Source organism: Monodelphis domestica, chromosome 1 (assembly GCF_027887165.1).
Source record: "Monodelphis domestica isolate mMonDom1 chromosome 1, mMonDom1.pri, whole genome shotgun sequence".
Taxonomy (NCBI): domain Eukaryota; kingdom Metazoa; phylum Chordata; class Mammalia; order Didelphimorphia; family Didelphidae; genus Monodelphis; species Monodelphis domestica.
Window position 1 is genome coordinate 293,460,083 of NC_077227.1, and position 19,639 is coordinate 293,479,721.

Here is a 19,639-nt window from a genome sequence, read left to right on the forward strand (position 1 = left end):
CAAATGTCTTTTGAAAGAACAAAAGGTTTAGAATATCAAAGGAATTAATGGAAAAAAACTAAAGCAGGGAGATTTAATGAACTAATTATGAAGCAGTAATTATCAAAACTATTTATTTCTGTTTAAGAAATAGAAAAGTAGATTGGTGAAACTGAACAACAATACACTGTAAAAGACTAGCTATCTTATATTTGGGAAAAGTAAAGACCCAAGTTTTGGGGATAAGTCATTATTTAGTAAAAATTCTTGAGGAAAATTGGAAAGCAGTTTGGCAGAAACTCGATATGTACCAGTATCTTACATCATTCACTAAGATAAGATCAAAATTGAAACAAGATTCATATCTACATGGAAATTCTTATAATTATTATCAGATAGGATGACATATACAAAAAATTAAGTGACGAGAAAGAATGCTTTGGGAGAAGGGGGAAGGGAGGAATAGAATGGGGTAAAGTATCTCACCCAAAAGAAGCATTGAAAGAGCTTTTACTGTAGAGGGGAAAATGTGGGAGCACTTGGAACATTAATTGGAATTGGCTCAATGAGGGAAGAACATACACATCAGCTGAGAGGAAGGGGAAAAGAGTAGAGACATAGACTGTGATGTGTAAGGGTTAAAATTATGGCTGAGAGTGTAATATTTTTTGGTTGCCCTGAATTTTATTTATAAAATCCTAATGAACACCCAAGTCAGCTGGAAATTTTATTTGATTTAATTGATAGTGGAGGAGATTAAGGAGAAGGAAGAAGGAAAGGAGTAGATTTTTCCCCCTTGCCTGGCTGGCCTTAGGAGATAAGGTTCTGGAGTATGAAGGAGGAAAGAGTCAGACTTGAACTCCAAAAGGAAAAGGGCTAAGCCAAGATGCCTGAACCTGAAATTAGCTCCAGGGCACAACTCACCACCAAACCCAGACAATAGCTGCCACCATGCCAAGATGTCGGAACACTTTAGCACACTGCCAGCCAGAGTCGGCTCTCTGGGTAAAGAAGAGGAGAGAGGAAGTGACGTGCCTTATATAGAAAGTTTTACATCACTTTCCTGCATCTCATCTGTACCAATGATGTCTTAGCTTGATTTAGGACAACCCAGGGGTCTGTCCTTTTTTCTGCACATGTCTTTTGAAGGCCATTTCCTCAGATAATTAAATCTTGAGTTTGATGCAGACCTTCCAAATCTTGTTATACTAAGAAGGGAGGAAAAATGTAGAGTGTACCTGATTCTGTTATTCCAAGTTTCTCCATTGTTACTGATTAGGAAATAGCTAAATCAGATCTTCTAATCTAATCTAATCTAAATCTGATTAGGGTGGAATAGTTTTAAAATTCACAGATGATTACTTTTGAGTATAGAATAAAAGGAGTAAGAAAGGTGTTGAGGTGGGAAATAAGATGGAGAGTAATAAGAATCCAAGTCATTCCCCAATTGATAAATGATCAGGGGATATGAATTAGGAAATTCATAAAGTAATTAAAGCTAGAATCTTTAGTTATGCAAAAGTAATTAATTAGGGGGCAGCTGGGTAGCTCAGTGGATTGAGAGCCAGGCCTAGAGACTGGAGGTCCTAGGTTCAAATCTGGACTTAGACACTTCCGAGCTATGTGACCCTGGGCAAGTCATTTAACCCCCATTGCCTAGCCCTTACCACTCTTCTGCCTTGGAACCAATACACAGTATTGACTCCAAGATGGAAGGTAAGGGTTTTTAAAAAAAGTAATTAGTTAGAAAAATGCAAAATAAAGCAACTCTGAGATACCACCCATACCTATCACATTGGCTATTATGATAATGAAGGAAAATGACAAAATGTAGAAGGGATCTGGGAAAATTGAGACATTAATGTATTGTTAGAGGAGTTGTGAATTGATTCAAATATTCTAGAGAGCAATTTCATTTCTAATAGTGAGAATAAATAAGACCCTATGAAATGAGTTTGGGATTACAGATAAGAAAGAAAATCTTTGTCCTCCAGCATTTTATGTTGTAATGGAAGGAAATTAAGGAAGGCAGTTTTAGTGTGGTGAATCAGAACTACTTATAGCAGGAGGTGGTAAGATAAGTACTGAGAGAGAGAGAGATGAATGCTCCAAAAGTTATATCTGAGTGTGGATATCAAAGAATACTTCTTGGAGAATGATGTTTGAGTTGTGGCTTGAGGCACTTTGATATGACTGACAGATGACTGTTAGAAAGGTGTTCTAGGAGAAGGGAACAATATAGAGTATTGGTAGAAGGTGAAGGGGGATTTGGGGAATGTCAATTGGTCAAGTTTGGCAGACCTGTAGTGTGCTTCTGAAATAAAAAGTATAGTGTGCTATCTGAATACGCTAGGGAGGGGCTATTTTGGTTTTAAATGGTAAGTGAAAAAAGTTTAAATAATTTGGTAGGCAATGGATAACTGGATTATTTTTGAGTCAGGGAATGATATTAGTCAATGTGATCATTATCTTCTGATACTCATATTTCTATCCCAGAAATGGCTTGCAGTGGATAGATGTGAGGAGGAGGTAAATTTTGCTTCTGTGCAAAGAGGAACTTAGAAACTGTTGTTTTTTAAAAAAAGAATGAGATAATTTATTTGCATATCTGCTATCCGAATTATTCATTAACTGAGCTGGTAATGAGGCAATTTGATGGTGCAGATGGAGCACTGGGCCTGAAGTCAGAAAGAGAAGACCTGAATTAAAATCTCATCTTACATATTTACTACATATGGTTAAGTTATAACCTCTTTCTCCCTTACAAATGAATAATAGAAACATCTATATCCCGAGATTGTTGAGAATCAAATAAGAAAATATCTGTAAAGCATTTACTTAGCACAATTCTTGGCATATACTAGGTACTTAAAAAAAATGCATATTTCCTTTCCTTCCCTTTTCTCTAATTTTGGGAAAAAAATCAAGTGATTAGCTGTCATCTAATTATTATTTTTATTGTTTTTGGCCATAGCAACTCAGGAATACAGTTTATTAATGTGGAGAGAGATTTCAGCTTGCCTTCGTGGAAGGTGTACATATACTTAAATATTGTAAGAATTTAGTAGTATATATACATAGTCAATAAACATTTAGTGGTTACTATGTGCCAAGCACTTTTGAAGTGGTGCACTTCATAAAGTGAGTTCAAACACCCAGAATTTCAATTATTGGAACTGCGATTTATTAATAAAAGAACAAATAAAGAATCTATCAGCTGGGAAAGCCTTCCCTAGTGGAAGCTGCTCCAATCTAACATTTTGGAACAGTTTATATAGGGTTACAAGATACAAAGTTATTTCCTTTTACATATACATTCTTAATGAAACAAAACCTTATCACCGACACAGGAATGTGGAGTTGGAGATGAGGAGACAATCCTAGGATTTATATGGGGCTGTCATTTAGGGGCCCTTTATTTTCTTCACATCCATTAAGTTATCTAGTCCTATTTAGCCATATGTTATCCTGCTTCCATCCTGACCTCTCTGATAGTCCTGAAATTCCTTTGTCTTCCTGCCCTTTCTACTTCTCACCCCCAAGCTAAGTAGAGACTAACTAGTCTGCTGTCTGCTTAAATTTAGAATATTTTTCCATGATTACATGATTCATGATTCCTCCCTCATCTTCCTTCCCCTCCCAGAGCTGACAAGCAATTTCACTGGGTTATACATGTATCATTGTTCAAAACCTATTTCCATGTTATTCATATTTACAGTAAAGTGATCTTTTAACATCAAAACCCTAATCCTCTTTGAACTATGTGATTGATCCTATGTTTTTCTTCTGCATTTCTGTTCACACAGTTCTTTTTCTGGATGTGGATAGCATTCTTTCTCATAAGTTCCTCTGGATTGTCTTGGATCTTTGCATTGCTGCTAGTAGAAAAGTCTGTTACATTTGATTGTGCCATAATGTATCAGTCTCTCTGTGTACAGTGTTCTCCTGGTTCTGCTCCTTTCACTTTGCATCAATTCCTGGAGGTCTGTCCAGTTCACATGGAATCCCTTCAGCATAATAATATTCCATCACCATCCAATACCACAATTTGTTCAGCCATTCCCCAACCGATGGACACCCCCTCATTTTCCAGTTTTTTTCCACTTCAAAGAGTGTGGCTATAAATATTTTTGTAAAAATCTTTTCCTTATTATCTCTTTGGGGTACAAAACCAGCAGTGGTATGGCTGGATCACAGAGTAGGCATTCTTTTAAAACCCTTTGCACATAATTCCAAATTGCCCTCCAGAATGGTTGGAAGAATTCACAACTCTACCAGCAGTGTATTAGTGTCCCAATTTTGCCACATCCCCTCTAACATTTATCACTTTCCTTTGCTGCTAAGGTGGTACCTCAGAGTTGTAAAACTACTAATTTTTGAAGTGATTAATTCAAATATATAGGATATTAGGTATATGAATTTACCTTTTCTTGTATCATACAGTGCTTACTAGTTAAAATTCCCTTCATGAAAGTTCTAGTTTAATTAGGCATATAGAACATAGTGGAATGTAATATAGATAAAAAGATATGTTACATGGATTAGTAGAATATGGTCCCAAAGTTTTCTGATCAAAAATGGAGTCTTGTTTCCTTGGTCTGAGCTCTACAAGTTCCTGACTTGTAGAGGGATGGGGGGATCTTGGGCAAGAGTAAACTGCTGTCAGACTGAGCCCTTCCCAAGTCAGGTGTTAAGCTCAGTTGGTTCAGAATTCCAGAATTTTAGGACTATGACTCCTGTTCTCTGTGGCCTGAAAATGAGACCCTACTCTCTGCCTGGCATTTGAACCAGACTGCTGCTGTTTCCCATTTCAGCAGACTTTTTCTGCTCAGGAAGGTCCACCCCCACTCTTTTCCCCCTAGCATACATATTCCTTTCTCAGTCTTCCCTGGATCTGTGACATAGAACTAAATAGTAGGTGGCAGTTCATACTTATTCCTGTCACAGTGCCCTGGTATAGTTCTTGACTACCTCTTCCTGTGGTACACAGTCTCTTCCCCCTGCAGCGTCCCCCCAACCCCCTTTATCTTCCATCTTAGAATTAATACTGTGTATTGGTTCTAAAGGCAGAAGAGGCTAAGGCTAAGGGCTAGGCAATGGGGGTTAAATGACTTGTCCAGGGTCACACAGATAGGAAATGTCTGAGGTCACATTTGAACCTAGGACCTCCCGTCTTTATCCACTGAGCCACCCAGCTGCCCCCGCACAGCTTCTTCTTGCTGCAAATCTTTTCTAATGTGAAATCTGTAAATACAGAATTGTCTTTCTGGTGTCCACAGACCTCCTTGTCTATGTCCCTGTACCAAAGTAGAATAAACAAATGACTTACTGTGACTTTTTTCATTTTCCCATGAATGTTCAGTCTTTTGTACCTTCTTTTTCTTAAAAAACAAAAGAGAACCCCTACCACAAATAAACAAAGAAAACCCTTCACGTCTATCTTAGAATCATTACTATATATTGATTTCAAGGCAGAAGAGTGGTAAGGGCTAGCAGTGGAGGTTAAGAGCCCAGGTTCATACAGCTAAGAAGTATACTAGGCCACATTTAAAACCAGGACCCTTCCATCTCTAAACTCGGCTCTCAATCCATAGGGCCACCGAGCTGCCTCCTGGCATATTTTCTAGAGCTGTTTTGAGGTTTATGGAAAAAGAGCTCTCTATATTATTTCCTACCACTTGTACACTTTGAACCTGACTCCCATTACAATTTTTTACTGATACAGAATCCAGTTATTTCATCACTTAGTTGTCATAGTCTCCTCTAGTTAGAAAACTATCTCTAAGCTCTCCTATAGAGGTTGCTAAATTTGCTTGATCCTTGTAGTGTTGGTGAAGGTTTTCAAGTTTGTGTACTCAACCTGCAACTTCAAGATGCCTGTGAGCCCAGAGAGTAGAGGGAGGAAGAGCAACAGGACGGAGGATGGTGCATGCAAAAAACCCTTGTTGAAATGGAGTAGCTTCCCCAGTGCTGTCTTGGAATGCATGCCAGTACTTTGCTTAGGAGGCTAAGAAAAGATCTGTTCTTAATGGGATTTCATGCCCCCATTTATTATAAACAGTGCTATTCTTGAGGAAATGTCCATATATTCTTTATTAGTTAAAATCCAGATATTATAGGCTGTTTGTCCAATCACACTTATTCTGAGAAGGACTGATGTGAGTCACCAAAGTCATTAGCTTTTGCTCATGTCTTTGTCTGGAGTTCTCATTGTAACAAGTTACATCTTCATCAGGTCAGTGCTTCTTTTTGTTTCATTAATGCTATTTAGTTATTAGTAATATATGAGTATAAGAGTAGTGATACTGGTAGTTTTGATAAGCTTAAGAAAGGTCATAAAGTGTCTAGGTATAAGAAATACTCATTAGATAATGGGGTTTGCTATTATGCACAATTTTCAACTTGGCCCAAAGGGCTTTGAACGTATTGGTTGTATAAAATGAGACTAAATGAACTAGTAACTAATTAACCTACCTGATACATTGGAGAGCTTTAACATCACTAGGGGTCCCAGAATCTTCAATTTATGAATGTGATTGGAAAATCTGTGTGTGTGTGTGTGTGTGTGTGTGTGTTTGTGTGTGCATGCGTGCGTATGTTTGGAGGTTGACAGTTTTGGCTGAAGTCATATAATGAATGTATTTTGTACAAAGAGCAAGTTTGAACTTCTTACCCCCAAATTATCTTGAATTTATTATGTATCTCTTCCACATGACAACCTTTCTGTCCTTGGCACAAAGTTATGGAGGATAAGTTCAAGGAATGTTAAATAGGTTAGTTTGGCTGAACACTAAAATAATGTGCAGTAACCCTGGAAAGGTAGCCTGGAACCAGATTATGAAGACTTTTTAATACCAGAGGAATTGGTATTTTATCCTAGAAACTAGGAAGTAACTGGAGCTTTTTGGTCATGACAAGTCATTTTAGGAAAATCATTTTGGCAGCTCTATAGAGAAAGGTTCAATTAAAAGGTGACTTGTGTATGAGTATAGAGAAAGAGAAAAGTCTACAATACGTGGCAACTGATAGGATGTAGAATGAGAGAGAGAAAAAACTAGGACGTATTTTGTAAACTTGACTAATAAATGGGGTTGCCATTGACAGAAATAGAGAGGTTTAGAGAAAAGAAATTTAGTTTTAAACATGCTGGAGCCTCATCTATTCTCTAGACCACTGTTTTTCATTCTGATCTCCAAGTGGAGAATGTTTCCCTGAAGTATCATTGATTAATGTCTTCCTTTTCTATTGCCACTTTAAAAAGGAGCTGCAGTTTAGTCTTGTGCAATGATTTGCTTTTTTTCAAGAATAGCCAGTGATTGTGCAGAGTTGCCTGCTTTTCTGTATTCAATTTCATTTGAGTGTACCAAGTTTCTCAATAGTTTGACGAATCTCTCTTCTTTTTTTGGGGGGGGGGAGGGGCAATTGTACCAATGGTTTGTAAGAGAAAGGAAGTTGGACATCATTCTTTTATATTTTTGGTAAACTGTGTTTGGGAATTTTCATTTTCTTGATTGATTAGGCAGCAATATATGTAATATTTTCCATGGGTTCTTTCCTTTGTTACAGAGATTTCAGAAAATAACTACTTCTGATAGTATTCTGAAGAATGAGTAGGATTCAGATAAACCCCCCATTTTTCTACTTGAATATTTTTCCTAATATTCCTAATATTTTCCACAATGATCTTTCCTCTTTTTAGCTTTTATGGGGTACTGCCTTGAATTGGTAATTATTTTATGTGTTCCTTAGCCACAAGTATTTGGTCAGGAATATGTGTATAGATACACAGGTCTGTGTGTGAGTACATAAATGCATGCCTCTGTGTATTTATCATACTATATATTAATTAGGCATCCTGTAAGTATATATTATTGAACTTAAGATCTTGAAGTATTTTATTCTAAACTCTTACCTTCTCTCTTAGAATAAGTTGAATCTATGTTGACTCTACGGTATGATTAGGGCACGGCAATAGTGATTCAATGACTTTTGCCTAGTGTCAACCTGGCTAGGAAGTATCTGAGGTCAGATTCGAACTGAGAACCTCCCTTTGAACTGAGATTCACTTAAGCCACTTAGAAGGTAGAATTTTTATTGTTTTCTAAGAATATATAATTGTTGAAGATGGTGGCTTAGAGGCAGCAAAAGTTCAGACCTCGGAAAACCCTTCCTTACCGATCACAAACTGAATGCTCCTAGGGCACCAAAATTCAAACTGAACAACAGGACAGAGCTGGGGAACCCTCCCCCTGGACTCGGATCAAAAGGTACGCCCCCCAAAAGCCAGAACCCTAGATCACTCGGATCAAAGGTGTAGGCAGAAGTACCAGGACCCCTCCCCCCAACCCAGAGTGCTGAGCCTATAGCAGCAGCGGGATCCTCAGGGCCGGCTATTCTGAAGGAAGCACCTTAAAAGCAACTTGGGCCAGTCTCCGGGCCCCCAACACAGATGGCAGGGAAACAGAGAAACGGGGGCAGCCTGTAGTCCCCTGGCTAGGTCCTTACATCTGAGTCGGTTCCTGCTTCCATCTGAGCATATTCCTGCTTCAAGGCACATGCAGTCCAATCCAGCTGAACCTAATCCCATCAGGAGCCCTCAGAGCTTCTGAAAGGACAGAAACCTCTGGGCTGGCAAAGGGGGTGCTCTGAAGGGTGAAGGGCTTACCTTGAAAGTAACCTGGGCCAGCCTCAAGGCATCTAACACAGACTGCAGAGGAGGTTTCCTTTGCTTCGGGTTCATTCAGCCCAAAACAGCTGAACTTAATGCCATCAGGAGCCCTCAGAGCTCATGGAGGCCATGACCCCTTCCCCTTAGAGCGCATGGTCTTCTGAAATAACAGAAACCTCAGGGCCAGCAAAGGCATTGAGGTAACTTGTGGACAATGCTGTGCCAGGCTCAGAGCATGGAAGTAAGGCAGGGGAGAAGCAACTAGAGGGAACTGAGAGCAGTAACACCCGAAACTCCGGCAGGCAGGGGAGGGCAGGCTCTGGGCTTCCCCGGGAAGACAGAACAGCTGCGGAGAAAAGACAATCTGCCTGGGGCTAAAGCCTCAGACCATCAGACAGATACAAGAAGAGCCAGTCATCCTCACTCAGATAGAGATGGCAAACAGTACAGAAGTACAAAAGCCTCCAAACACCAAGAAAAGCAAGAAGAAGGGGGTGACTTTGGACACATTTTATGGAGCAGAAATACAAAATACAGAGGAGATAGAAGAGGAAACATAAGCAAATGCTCTGAAATCCTCCAAAGGAAATGGAAACTCTCCAAAAACTCTTGGAGAATTTCAATCGGAAATGATCAAAAAGATGGAAACCTTCTGGCAGGAAAAGTGGGAAATAATGCAAAAGGAAATCAATAATCTGAAACATGAAAAAACGCAACTACAGAAACAGTGTGACCAAACTGAAAAGGAAAACCAGGCTTAAAAGGTCAGAATCAGGGAACTGGAAGACAATGATCTTGCCAAAGAGCAAGAATTAATAAAGCAAAACCAAAAGACCAAGAAATTAGAAGAGAACATAAAATATCTCACTGACAAGGTGATAGACCTGGAAAATAGAGGAAGGAGAGACAATTTGAGAATAATTGGCCTACCAGAAAAGCCAGAAATAAATAATAATCTCGACCTCATAATACAAGATATCATCAAAGAAAATTGCCCAGAGATTCTAAAACAAGGGGGCAATACAGGCATTAAAAGAGTTCACAGAACACCCCCTACACTAAACCCCCAAAGGACAACCCCCAGAAATGTAATTGCCAAATTCCAAAGCTTTCATGTGAAAGAAAAAAAATCTTACCAGATGCCAGAAAAAGACAATTTAGATATAAAGGAATGCCAATCAGGGTCACACAAGACCTTGAAATTTCCACTCTGAATGATCGTAAGGCATGGAACATGATTTTCAGAAAGGCAAGAGAGTGTATAGTCAAAACTGACTATACACTTCCAGGGGAAAGTATGGGTATTCAACAAAATAGAAGATTTCCAAGTTTTTGCAAAGAAAATACCAGAGCTCTGTGGAAAGTTCGATATCGAAAAACAAAGAGCATGGAATACCTGAAAAGGTAAATATGAAGGAAAGGGAAAAGGAGAAAAATGTTATCATTTTCTTTTATTCAAACTGTCTTCTATAAGGACTACATTTATATAAATTTATATATATTAATATGTGGGGAAAATTTAATGTGTAACTCTAAAAAATTATATGCATCATTAGAGTAGTAAGAAGAATCACGCATAGGGTACGTTTGCGGCATCAAGATGATATGGAGAAAGGGGGGGATAGAAAGAAAAAGGGAGGGGGTAAACGTTGATGGTACTAAGAAATACTCCAAGAAATGGGGGGGGGGGAACTAAATAGAATAATCTTTCTCACACAAAGATACACATGGGAAGGGGATGGGAAGAAAACTCCTATAAGAAGGAGAGGAAGAGAGTTTTTACTTAAACCTTACTCTCAGTGAAATCAACTCCAAGAGAGAAGAGAATCCAGATCCATTGGGATCTTAAATTCTATCTTATCCAACAGGGTAAAGGAGAAGGGAGAACCAAGGGGGGAGGAGGGGAGGGAACGAAAAGGGAGGGGCTGGAAAGGGAAACATAAAGGGAGGGGACTAGGGGGACTGATTTAAAGTAAATCACTGGCTTAAAAGGTTATAGCTAAAGAAGGAAGGTCAGAATTAGGGGAGGATATCAAAATGCCAGGTAGTCCACAAGTGATAATCATAGCTTTGAACTTGAATGGGATGAACTCACCCATAAAACGTAGATGAATAGCAGAATGGATTAGAATCCAAAACCCTACCATATGTTGTCTTCAAGAAACACACATGAGGCGGGTAGACACTCATAAGGTCAGAATTAAAGGATGGAGTAAGACCTTCTGGGCTGCAACTGATAGAAAGAAGGCAGGAGTTGCAATCATGATATGTGACAAAGCCAAAGCAAAAATAGACCTGATTAAAAGGGATAGGGAAGGTAACTATATTTTGTTAAAAGGGACTTTAGATAATGAGGAAATATCACTAATCAACATGTATGCACCAAATAGTATAGAGAATTGAAGGAAGAAATAGACAGTAAAACCATATTAGTGGGAGATTTGAACCAACCACTATCAAATTTAGATAAATCAAATCAAACAATATATAAGAAAGAGGTAAAAGAAGTGAATGAAATCTTAGAAAAATTAGAGTTAATAGACATATGGCGAAAAATAAATAGGGACAAAAAGGAATACACCTTCTCAGCACCACATGGCACATTTCACAATGATTGATCATACACTAGGTCACAGAAACATGGCATACAAATGCAGAAAAGCAGAAATAATAAATGCAGCCTTTTCAGATCACAAGGCAATAAAAATGATCAGTAAGGGTACATGGAAAACCAAATAAAAAATTAATTGGAAATTAAATAATATGATACTCCAAAATTGGTTAGTTACAGAACAAATAATAGAAACAATTAATAATTTCATCAAAGAAAATGACAATGATGAGACATACTTTCAAACCTTTTGGGATGCAGCCAAAGCAGTAAGCAGAGGTAAATTCATATCCCTGAGTGCATATATTAATAAACGCGGGAGGGCATAGTTCAATGAATTGGAAATGCAAATAAAAAAACTTGAAAGAGTACAAATTCAACCCCCCCAGAAGAAAACCAAACTAGAGATCCTAAAAATTAAGGGAGAAATTAATAAAATCAAAAGTGATAGAACTATTGAACTAATAAATAAGACTAGAAGCTGGTACTTTGAAAAAACAAACAAAATAGACAAAGTACTGGTCAATCTAATTAAAAAAAGGAAAGAAGAAAAGCAAATTAACAGCATCAAAGATGAAAAGGGGGACATCACCTCCAATGAAGAGGAAATTAAGGCAATCATTAAAAATTACTTTGCCCAATTATATGGCAATAAATATACGAATCTAAGCAATATGGATGAATATATACAAAAATATAAACTGCCTAGACTAACAGAAGAAGAAATAGAATTATTAAATCATCCCATATCAGAAAATGAAATCCAACCGGCCATCAAAGAATTCCTAAGAAAAATCCCCAGAGCCTGATGAATTCACAAGTGAATTCTAGCAAACATTCAAAGAACAGTTAATCCCAATAATATAAAACTATTTGACATAATAAGCAAAGAGGGAGTTCTACCAAACTCCTTTTAATGACACAAACATGGTACTGATTTTAAAACCAGGCAGGTCAAAAACAGAGAAAGGAAATTATAGACCAATCTCCCTAATGAATATAGATGCAAAAATTTTAAATAGGATACTAGCAAAAAGACTCCAGCAAGTGATCAGAAGGGTCATCCACCATGATCAAGTAGGATTTATACCAGGGATTCAGGGCCGGTTCAATATTAGGAAAACCATCCACATAATTGACCATATCAACAAGCAAACCAACAAAAATCACATGATTATTTCAATAGATGCAGAAAAAGCCTTTTATAAAATACAACACCCATTCCTATCAAAAACACTAGAAAGCATAGGAATAGAAGGGTTGTTCCTAAAAATAATAAACAGTATATATCTAAAACCATCAGCCAATATCACCTGCAATGGGGATAAACTCGATGCATTCCCAATAAGATCAGGAGTGAAACAAGGATGCCCATTATCACCTCTATTATTTGACATTGTACTAGAAACACTAGTAGTAGCAATTAGAGAAGAAAAAGAAATTGAAGGCATCAAAATAGGCAAGGAGACCAAGTTATCGCTCTTTGCGGATAACATGATGGTCTACTTAAAGAATCCTAGAGATTCAACCAAAAAGCTAATCGAAATAATCAACAATTTTAGCAAAGTTGCAGGATACAAAATAAACTCACATAAGTCATCAGCATTTCTAAATATTTCCAACACAGCTCAGCAGGAAAAAATAGAGAAGTCCCATTCAAAATCACCTTAGACAAGATAAAATATATATTAATCTATCTCCTGAGATAAACACAGGAACTATATGAACACAACTACAAAACACTCTCCATACAACTAAAACGACGCCTGAGCAATTGGAAAAACATTAACTGCTCATGGGTAGGACAAGCCAATATAATAAAAATGACCATCCCATCCAAAATTATTTATCTATTTAATGCCATACCCATTGAACTTCCAAAAAATTTCTTCACTGATTTAGAAAAAAACATAACTAAGTTCATTTGGAAGAATGAAGGATCAAGGATATCCAAGGAAATCATGAAAAAAAAATACAAAGGAAGGGGGCCTTTCAGTCCCAGATCTCAAACTATATTACAAAGCAGCAGTCATCAAAACAATTTGGTACTGGCTAAGAGACAGAAAGGAGGATCAGTGGAATAGACTTGGGGCAAGTAACCTCAGCAAGACAGTATATGATAAACCCAAAGATCCCAGCTTTTGGGACAAAAATGCACTATTTGATAAAAACTGCTGGGAAAATTGGAAGGCAGTATGGGAGAGATTAGGTTTGGATCAACACTTCAAACCCTACACCAAGTTAAATTCAAAATGGGTGAATAACTTGAACACAACGAAGGAAACTATAAGTAAATTAAGTAAACAGAAAATAGTATATATGTCAGACCTGTGGGAAGGGAAAGACTTTAAAACCAAGCACGACATAGAAAGAGTCACAAAATGTAAAATAAATCATTTTGACTACATCAAATTAAAAAGCTTTGTACAAACAAACCCAATGTTACTAAAATCAGAAGGGAAGGAACAAATTGTGGAACAATCTTCATAAAAACCTCTGAGAAAGGTTTAATTACTCAAATTTACAAAGAGCTAAATCAATTGTACAAAAAATCAAGCCATTCTCCAGTTGATAGTCAGTTTTCAGATAAAGAAATCAAAACTATTAATAAGCACATGAAAAAGTGCTCTAAATCTCTTATAATCAGAGAGATGCAAATCAAAACAACTCTGAGGTATTACCTCACACCTAGCAGATTGGCTAACATGACATCAAAGGAAAGTAATGAATGCTGTGGGGAATGTGGCAAAGTAAGGACATTAATTCATGCTTGTGGAATTGTGAATTGATCCAACCATTCTTGAGGGCAATTTGGAACTATGCCCAAAGGGCAATAAAAGACTGTCTGCCCTTTGATCCATCCATAGCACTGCTGGGTTTGTGTCTCAAAGAGATAGTAAGGAAAAAGACTAGTACAAGAATATTCATAGCTGCGCTCTTTGTGGTGGCCAAAAATTGGAAAATGAGGGGATGCCCTTCAATTGGAGAATGGCTCAACAAATTGTGGTATATGTTGGTGATGGAATACTAAAAAAGGAATAATAAAGTGCTAAATGGAATAATAAATAAGAATGGAATAATAAAGTGAAGGAATTCAATGGAGACTGGAACAACCTACAGGAAGTGATGCAGAGTGAAAGGAGAACCAGGAGAACATTGTACATAGAGACTGATACACTGTGGTACAATCGAATGTAATTGACTTCTCCATTAGTGGCAATGTAATGTCCCTGAACAATCTGCAGGGATCTAAAAAACACTATCCACAAGCAGAGGACAAACTGTGGGAGCAAAAACACTGAGGAAAAGCAACTGCTTGACTACAGGGGTTGAGGGGATATGTCTGAGGAGAGACTCTAAATGAACACTCTAATGCAAATACCAATAACATGGAAATGGGTTCGAATCAAGAACACATGTGGATTCGTGCGTCGGCATTGGGGGGAAGGGAGGAGGAAAAGAAAATGATCTTTGTCTCCAATGAATAATGTTTTGAAATGACCAAATAAAGTATTGTTCTTTAAAAAAAAAAAGAATATATAATTGTTTTACAAAACCGCCAACTATATGGCTGAAGTTTGCAGATCAGGTTAACTATGTTGCAATAGACTCATCACTAGCTTGAACATTGTCTACAAACTTACAGAAAGGGTTTAACCTGAAGTATTTTATATGGTGAGAAGATTTGTGAATTTTAAAAACATAAATACAGGATAATATAACATTCTACTAACAGCATAATTCTTAGTCCAGAGTAGTGATTCAGTAAATGTTTATGATAGGGAAAAAGACCACTAAATCAGAATGATTTGGCTTTTATTCTCTTACTTTAACACTTACAGGGTTATGATTCTGCACTCATTTCAGTTTCAAAATATTAAATGGGTATTGTTCTGTCTGACTCAAAGGATTGTTGTAAAGGAAGTGTGCTATAAATAACTATTTAAACTATTATTATTGGTGGGAATGGGGTTTTTAAAATTACTTTTCTGTGATCTCTTAGGTGTTGTATTTTATTTTTATTTTCTCTAGATGTGAAAAAAGATTGGTCCGACCATGCCTTGTGGTGGGAAAAGAAAAGAACTTGGCTACTTAAGACTCATTGGACCTTGGATAAGTATGGTATTCAAGCTGATGCTAAACTTCAGTTCACACCTCAGCACAAATTACTTCGCCTACAACTCCCAAACATGAAGTATGTGAAGGTGAAAGTGAATTTCTCTGATAGAGTGTTCAAAGCTGTGTCCGACATCTGTAAGACTTTTAGTAAGTATTAATACTTACTTTCCTTTTTTTTTATGGTTTGTTTTTTTCCCCTCTGTTTTAATGACCTGTTGATGATGTTGATGATTCTCTTGTTCTCTGGTTGGACATCAAATTTTCTTTTCAGGTCTGGTCTTTTATTTATGAATGCTTGGAACTCTTCTGTTGTGTTGAATGACCATACTGACCCCTATAAGAATATAGTCAGTTTTGATGGGTATTTTATTCTTGGTTGTAGACCTAGTTCCCTTGCTTTCTGGAATATCGTATTCCATGCCTTTCGGTCCTTCAGTATGGATGCAGCCAGATCCTGTGTTAACCTCACCATGTTTCCATGGTATCTGAATGGCTTCTTCTTGGCAGCTTGTAATATCTTTTCTTTCATCTGATTGTTTTTGAATTTGGCTATAACATTTCTTGGTGTTGTCAGTTGGTGATTAAATACAGGGGTTGATCTGTGGATTCTTTCAATCTCCACTTTCCCCTCTTGTTCTAGGATCTCAGGACAGTTTTCCTGGATAATTTCTTCTAGTATTATGTCCAGGATTTTTCTTTTGTTGTGGTCTTCTGGTAGTCCAATTATTCTTAAATTGTCTCTTCTTGAACGATTTTCTAAATCGTCTGTTTTTTCAATGAGATGCTTCACATTTTCCTCAATTTTTTCATTCTTTTTGTTTTGTTTTATAGTGTCCTGCTGCCTTGTGAGGTCACTTGATTCTAGTTGTTTTATTCTGGTTCTTAAAGATTGGATTTCATCTTTGGCTTTTTGGTCATCTTTTTCCTTCTGGTCTGATTTTCTTTGAAGATCGTCTTTCATCTTCTTTACCTCATCTTTCATCTCCTTTGTCTCATTTTCCAGCTGGTTGATTTTGGCCTTCAAGACACCATTTTCTCATTTTAATTCACGTGCCTCTGTTTCCAGATGACTTATCTTAATTTTTAAGTTCTTTTCCCAATTGTCTTCAGCCTCTCTTAGTTGTGTTTTGAGTTCTTCCACAGTCTGTATCCAATTCGCTGGGATCTGGTTTGTCGTTTGCTGATCTCTCCCCCTCTGTTCCATTTGCTGAGTAGTAGTTGTCTAATGTAGTTTCTTTCTTCTTTTTCTGTTGTTTGCTCAAATTCACCCCTTCTTTGCTCCCCGTATTTGTCTGTGCTCTTGTTCCTCTCATTTTTTTGTTTTTTGGGGACTTCTTTCAGTCTCCCCTCTTGGAGCTTTAACAGAAGATCTCTTGGTGTAGTCTCTGGTGGAGGGTTGTTGGGGGTTTGAGCTTCCTTGTCCTCTGGAAGCTTTTGATTGGCTTAAAGTCCAGCAGTCAATGAGTATGGGTGGGGAGCCTGGGCTTCCCTGCGTTCTGGAGACTTTTGATGGGGATAAGGTCAGCTTGGTTGGGCTGGTTTACTCTGAGTTTTAAACTTCCTGGACGGCTGGAGCAAGTATGGAGGATCTCCAAAGCTCTGGCCACGCTGCCAGGTCTATGCTCCTTCTAGGCTGCCATCTTGACTCTGCCTCTAGGTTTCTGTTTTTTCAGAAGACCCAGCTCTCTAAGTGGGGAGGGGTCCTGGCCTCCCTGGGCTCTGAGGGCTCCTGATAGAATTAGGTTCAGCTGGTGTGGGCCGAATGATTCCCGAACCAAAAACCTCCTCCTCCATAATCTGTGTTGAATGCCTGGATACTGGCACAGGTTGCTTTCAAGGTAAGCCCTTCGGAGTAAGCCCTTTGCAGGCCCTGAGGTTTCTGTCTTTTCAGTAGCTCTGAGGGCTCATGATGGGATTAAGTTCAGCTGGTGTGGGCCGAATGATCCCCAAGCCAAAAAAAAAAACCTCCTCCTCTATAATCTGTGTTGAATGCCCGGAGCCTGGCCCAGATTTCTTTCAAGGTAAGCTCTTCGGAGCAACCCCTTTGCCGGCCCTGAGGTTTCTGTCCTTTCAGTAGCTCTGAGGGCTCCTGATGGGATTGGGTTCAGCTGGTACCCTAAAGCTGGAACCTCCCTTGAGACTGAAGGACCCAGCCAGGGGGCTAAAGGCTTCCCCCTTCTCTCTATATTTCCCTGCCGTCTGTGTTGGGCACACCAGAGACTGGTTCAGGTTGCTTTCAAGGTGAGTCCTTCAGAATAGCCAGCCCTGCGGCCCTTTTGCTGGCCCTGAGGTTCCCCCTGCTGCCGTGGGCTCAGCACTCTGGGTTGGGGGGGGATGGTTCCTGGGACTTTCCTTCTGCCTACCCCTTAGATCTGAGTGATCTAGGGTTCTGGCTTTTGGGGGGGCCTTACCTTTTGATCCAGGTCCAGGAGGAGGGTTCCCCGGGTCTGTCCTGTTGTTCAGCTTGAATTTTGGTGTCCTAGGAGCACTCAGTTTGTGATCGGTCAGTAAGGGTTTCTGAGGTTTGAACTTTCGCAGCTTCTAAGCCGCCATCTTGACAGGAAGTCGGTCTTCCATTTCTTTCTTTAAACTACTATGAATATCAACATTCCATATCTGTCTATTAGAGTGATTTATAGCGGATATCCTTCTCAAAGAGAAGCAGCATAGAATAATAGACAGAAAACCAACAAAAGCTAAGCTCGAGTCTTCTCATGAACAGCTGAACAGTTTTTTCTCTATCAGAACTAGGTAAATTGAACCAAAAAATAAACATGAAAGAAGTAAGGGAAATTAGTGAAATGTTAGAAAAAATAGAATTAATATATACCTGGAGAAAAATAAATAGCGATAAAAGTGAATATACCTTCTTTTCAACTATATGGCAATAAATATGATAATCTAGATTAAATGGGTGAATATTTACAAAATTATAAGCTGCCTAGATTAACAGAAGAGGAAAGAGAATATTTAAGCAATCCCATCTCAGAAAAAGAAATTGAATAAAGCCATCAAAGAACTCCCTAAGAAAAAAATACCCAGGACCAGATGGATTCACAAGTGAATTCTATCAAACATTCAAAGAACAACTAATCCCAATATTATACAAACTATTTGACAAAATAAGCAAAAATTAAACAGGGATGCCCAATATCACCTCTATTATTTAACATTCTGTTGTAGGGAGGCCATCTTAATGGCAATGAGAGAGTGTGCAGGCAGTACAGATAAGTGGACAGAATTTGAAAGAATTAAGAAATTAAGGAAGAGACACCCTCCAGATTCATGGACAGAATAATTGAGTTTGGGGGTCGATACCTGGATTTTCACCTTTCTAAAGAAAATTGCATAAGACAAATTAGAAGGCATTTTGTCAATAACTCTTGCAAAGTGATTAGGGATTATTTTAGAATGTCCCCTCCCCTTCTTACTGACCTTTTCATGTTTCTCTTGAATTTTGTATTTGCATATCAACTTTTCCATTTAGTTCTGGTCTTAAAAACAGTTGGAAATCTTGTATTTTGTTAAGTGCCCATACTTCCCCCAGAAGTATATAGTCAGTTTTGATGGGTAGGTGATCCTTGGTGGTAGACCCAATTCTTTTGCCTTTCTGAATATTGTATTCCAAGCCTTGCGGTCCTTTAGTGTGGAGGCTGCCAGATCCTGTGGAATTCTGATTGCTGCCCATTGATATATGATTTGTCTCTTTCTGACTTCTCATGATATTTTCTTAGGTTGGAAGCTTTTGAATTTCGTAATTTCATTCCTGGGGGTTGTCTTTTGACGATTTAATGTAGCGAGGGTGATCTATGGATTCTTTCAAGGTTTATTTTTCCCATCCATGCAGTTTTCTTGGGGAATTCCTTGTAGTGTGGTGTCAAGATTTCTGTTTATTTCTAGGTTTTCAGTTAGAACTATGATTCTCAAATTGTCTCCTGCATCTTTTTCCAGATCAGTTGTCTTTGTAATGAGATATTTCATGTTTCTTTTTTGTCATTCTTTTGACTTTGCTTTGTTAATTCTTTCTGTTTTGTGAGATTATTAGCTTCTACTTGCCCAGTTCTAGGCTTTAAAGATGGTTTTCAATTATCATCTTTTGATTTTCTTTTTCAGTCTGGTCCACCCTGCTTTTCATGACTTACAACAGATGAATTCTGGTCTCCAATTTGTTTATCATTTCATTTGATTTCTGGACTTATTTTTCTAAGTGGTAGATGCTGTCTTTTAAACTGTTATTTTCTTTTTGAACTATTTCCGATTTT

The 19,639-nt window shown here is 38.1% G+C and overlaps 1 protein-coding gene across 6 annotated transcripts in view; it reads left to right on the forward strand.

Annotated features, from left to right (window-relative positions):
• Window positions 1–19,639, forward strand: part of FERMT2 (FERM domain containing kindlin 2) — a 131,411-nt gene that overhangs the window by 19,802 nt on the left and 91,970 nt on the right. For all 6 annotated transcript variants that reach the window (XM_007473238.3, XM_007473237.3, XM_001362466.5 and 3 more), the window contains exon 3: window positions 15,291–15,524. In XM_007473238.3, coding sequence (XP_007473300.1) covers window positions 15,291–15,524 — 234 coding nt within the window. The remainder of the gene's footprint in view (window positions 1–15,290; window positions 15,525–19,639) is intronic.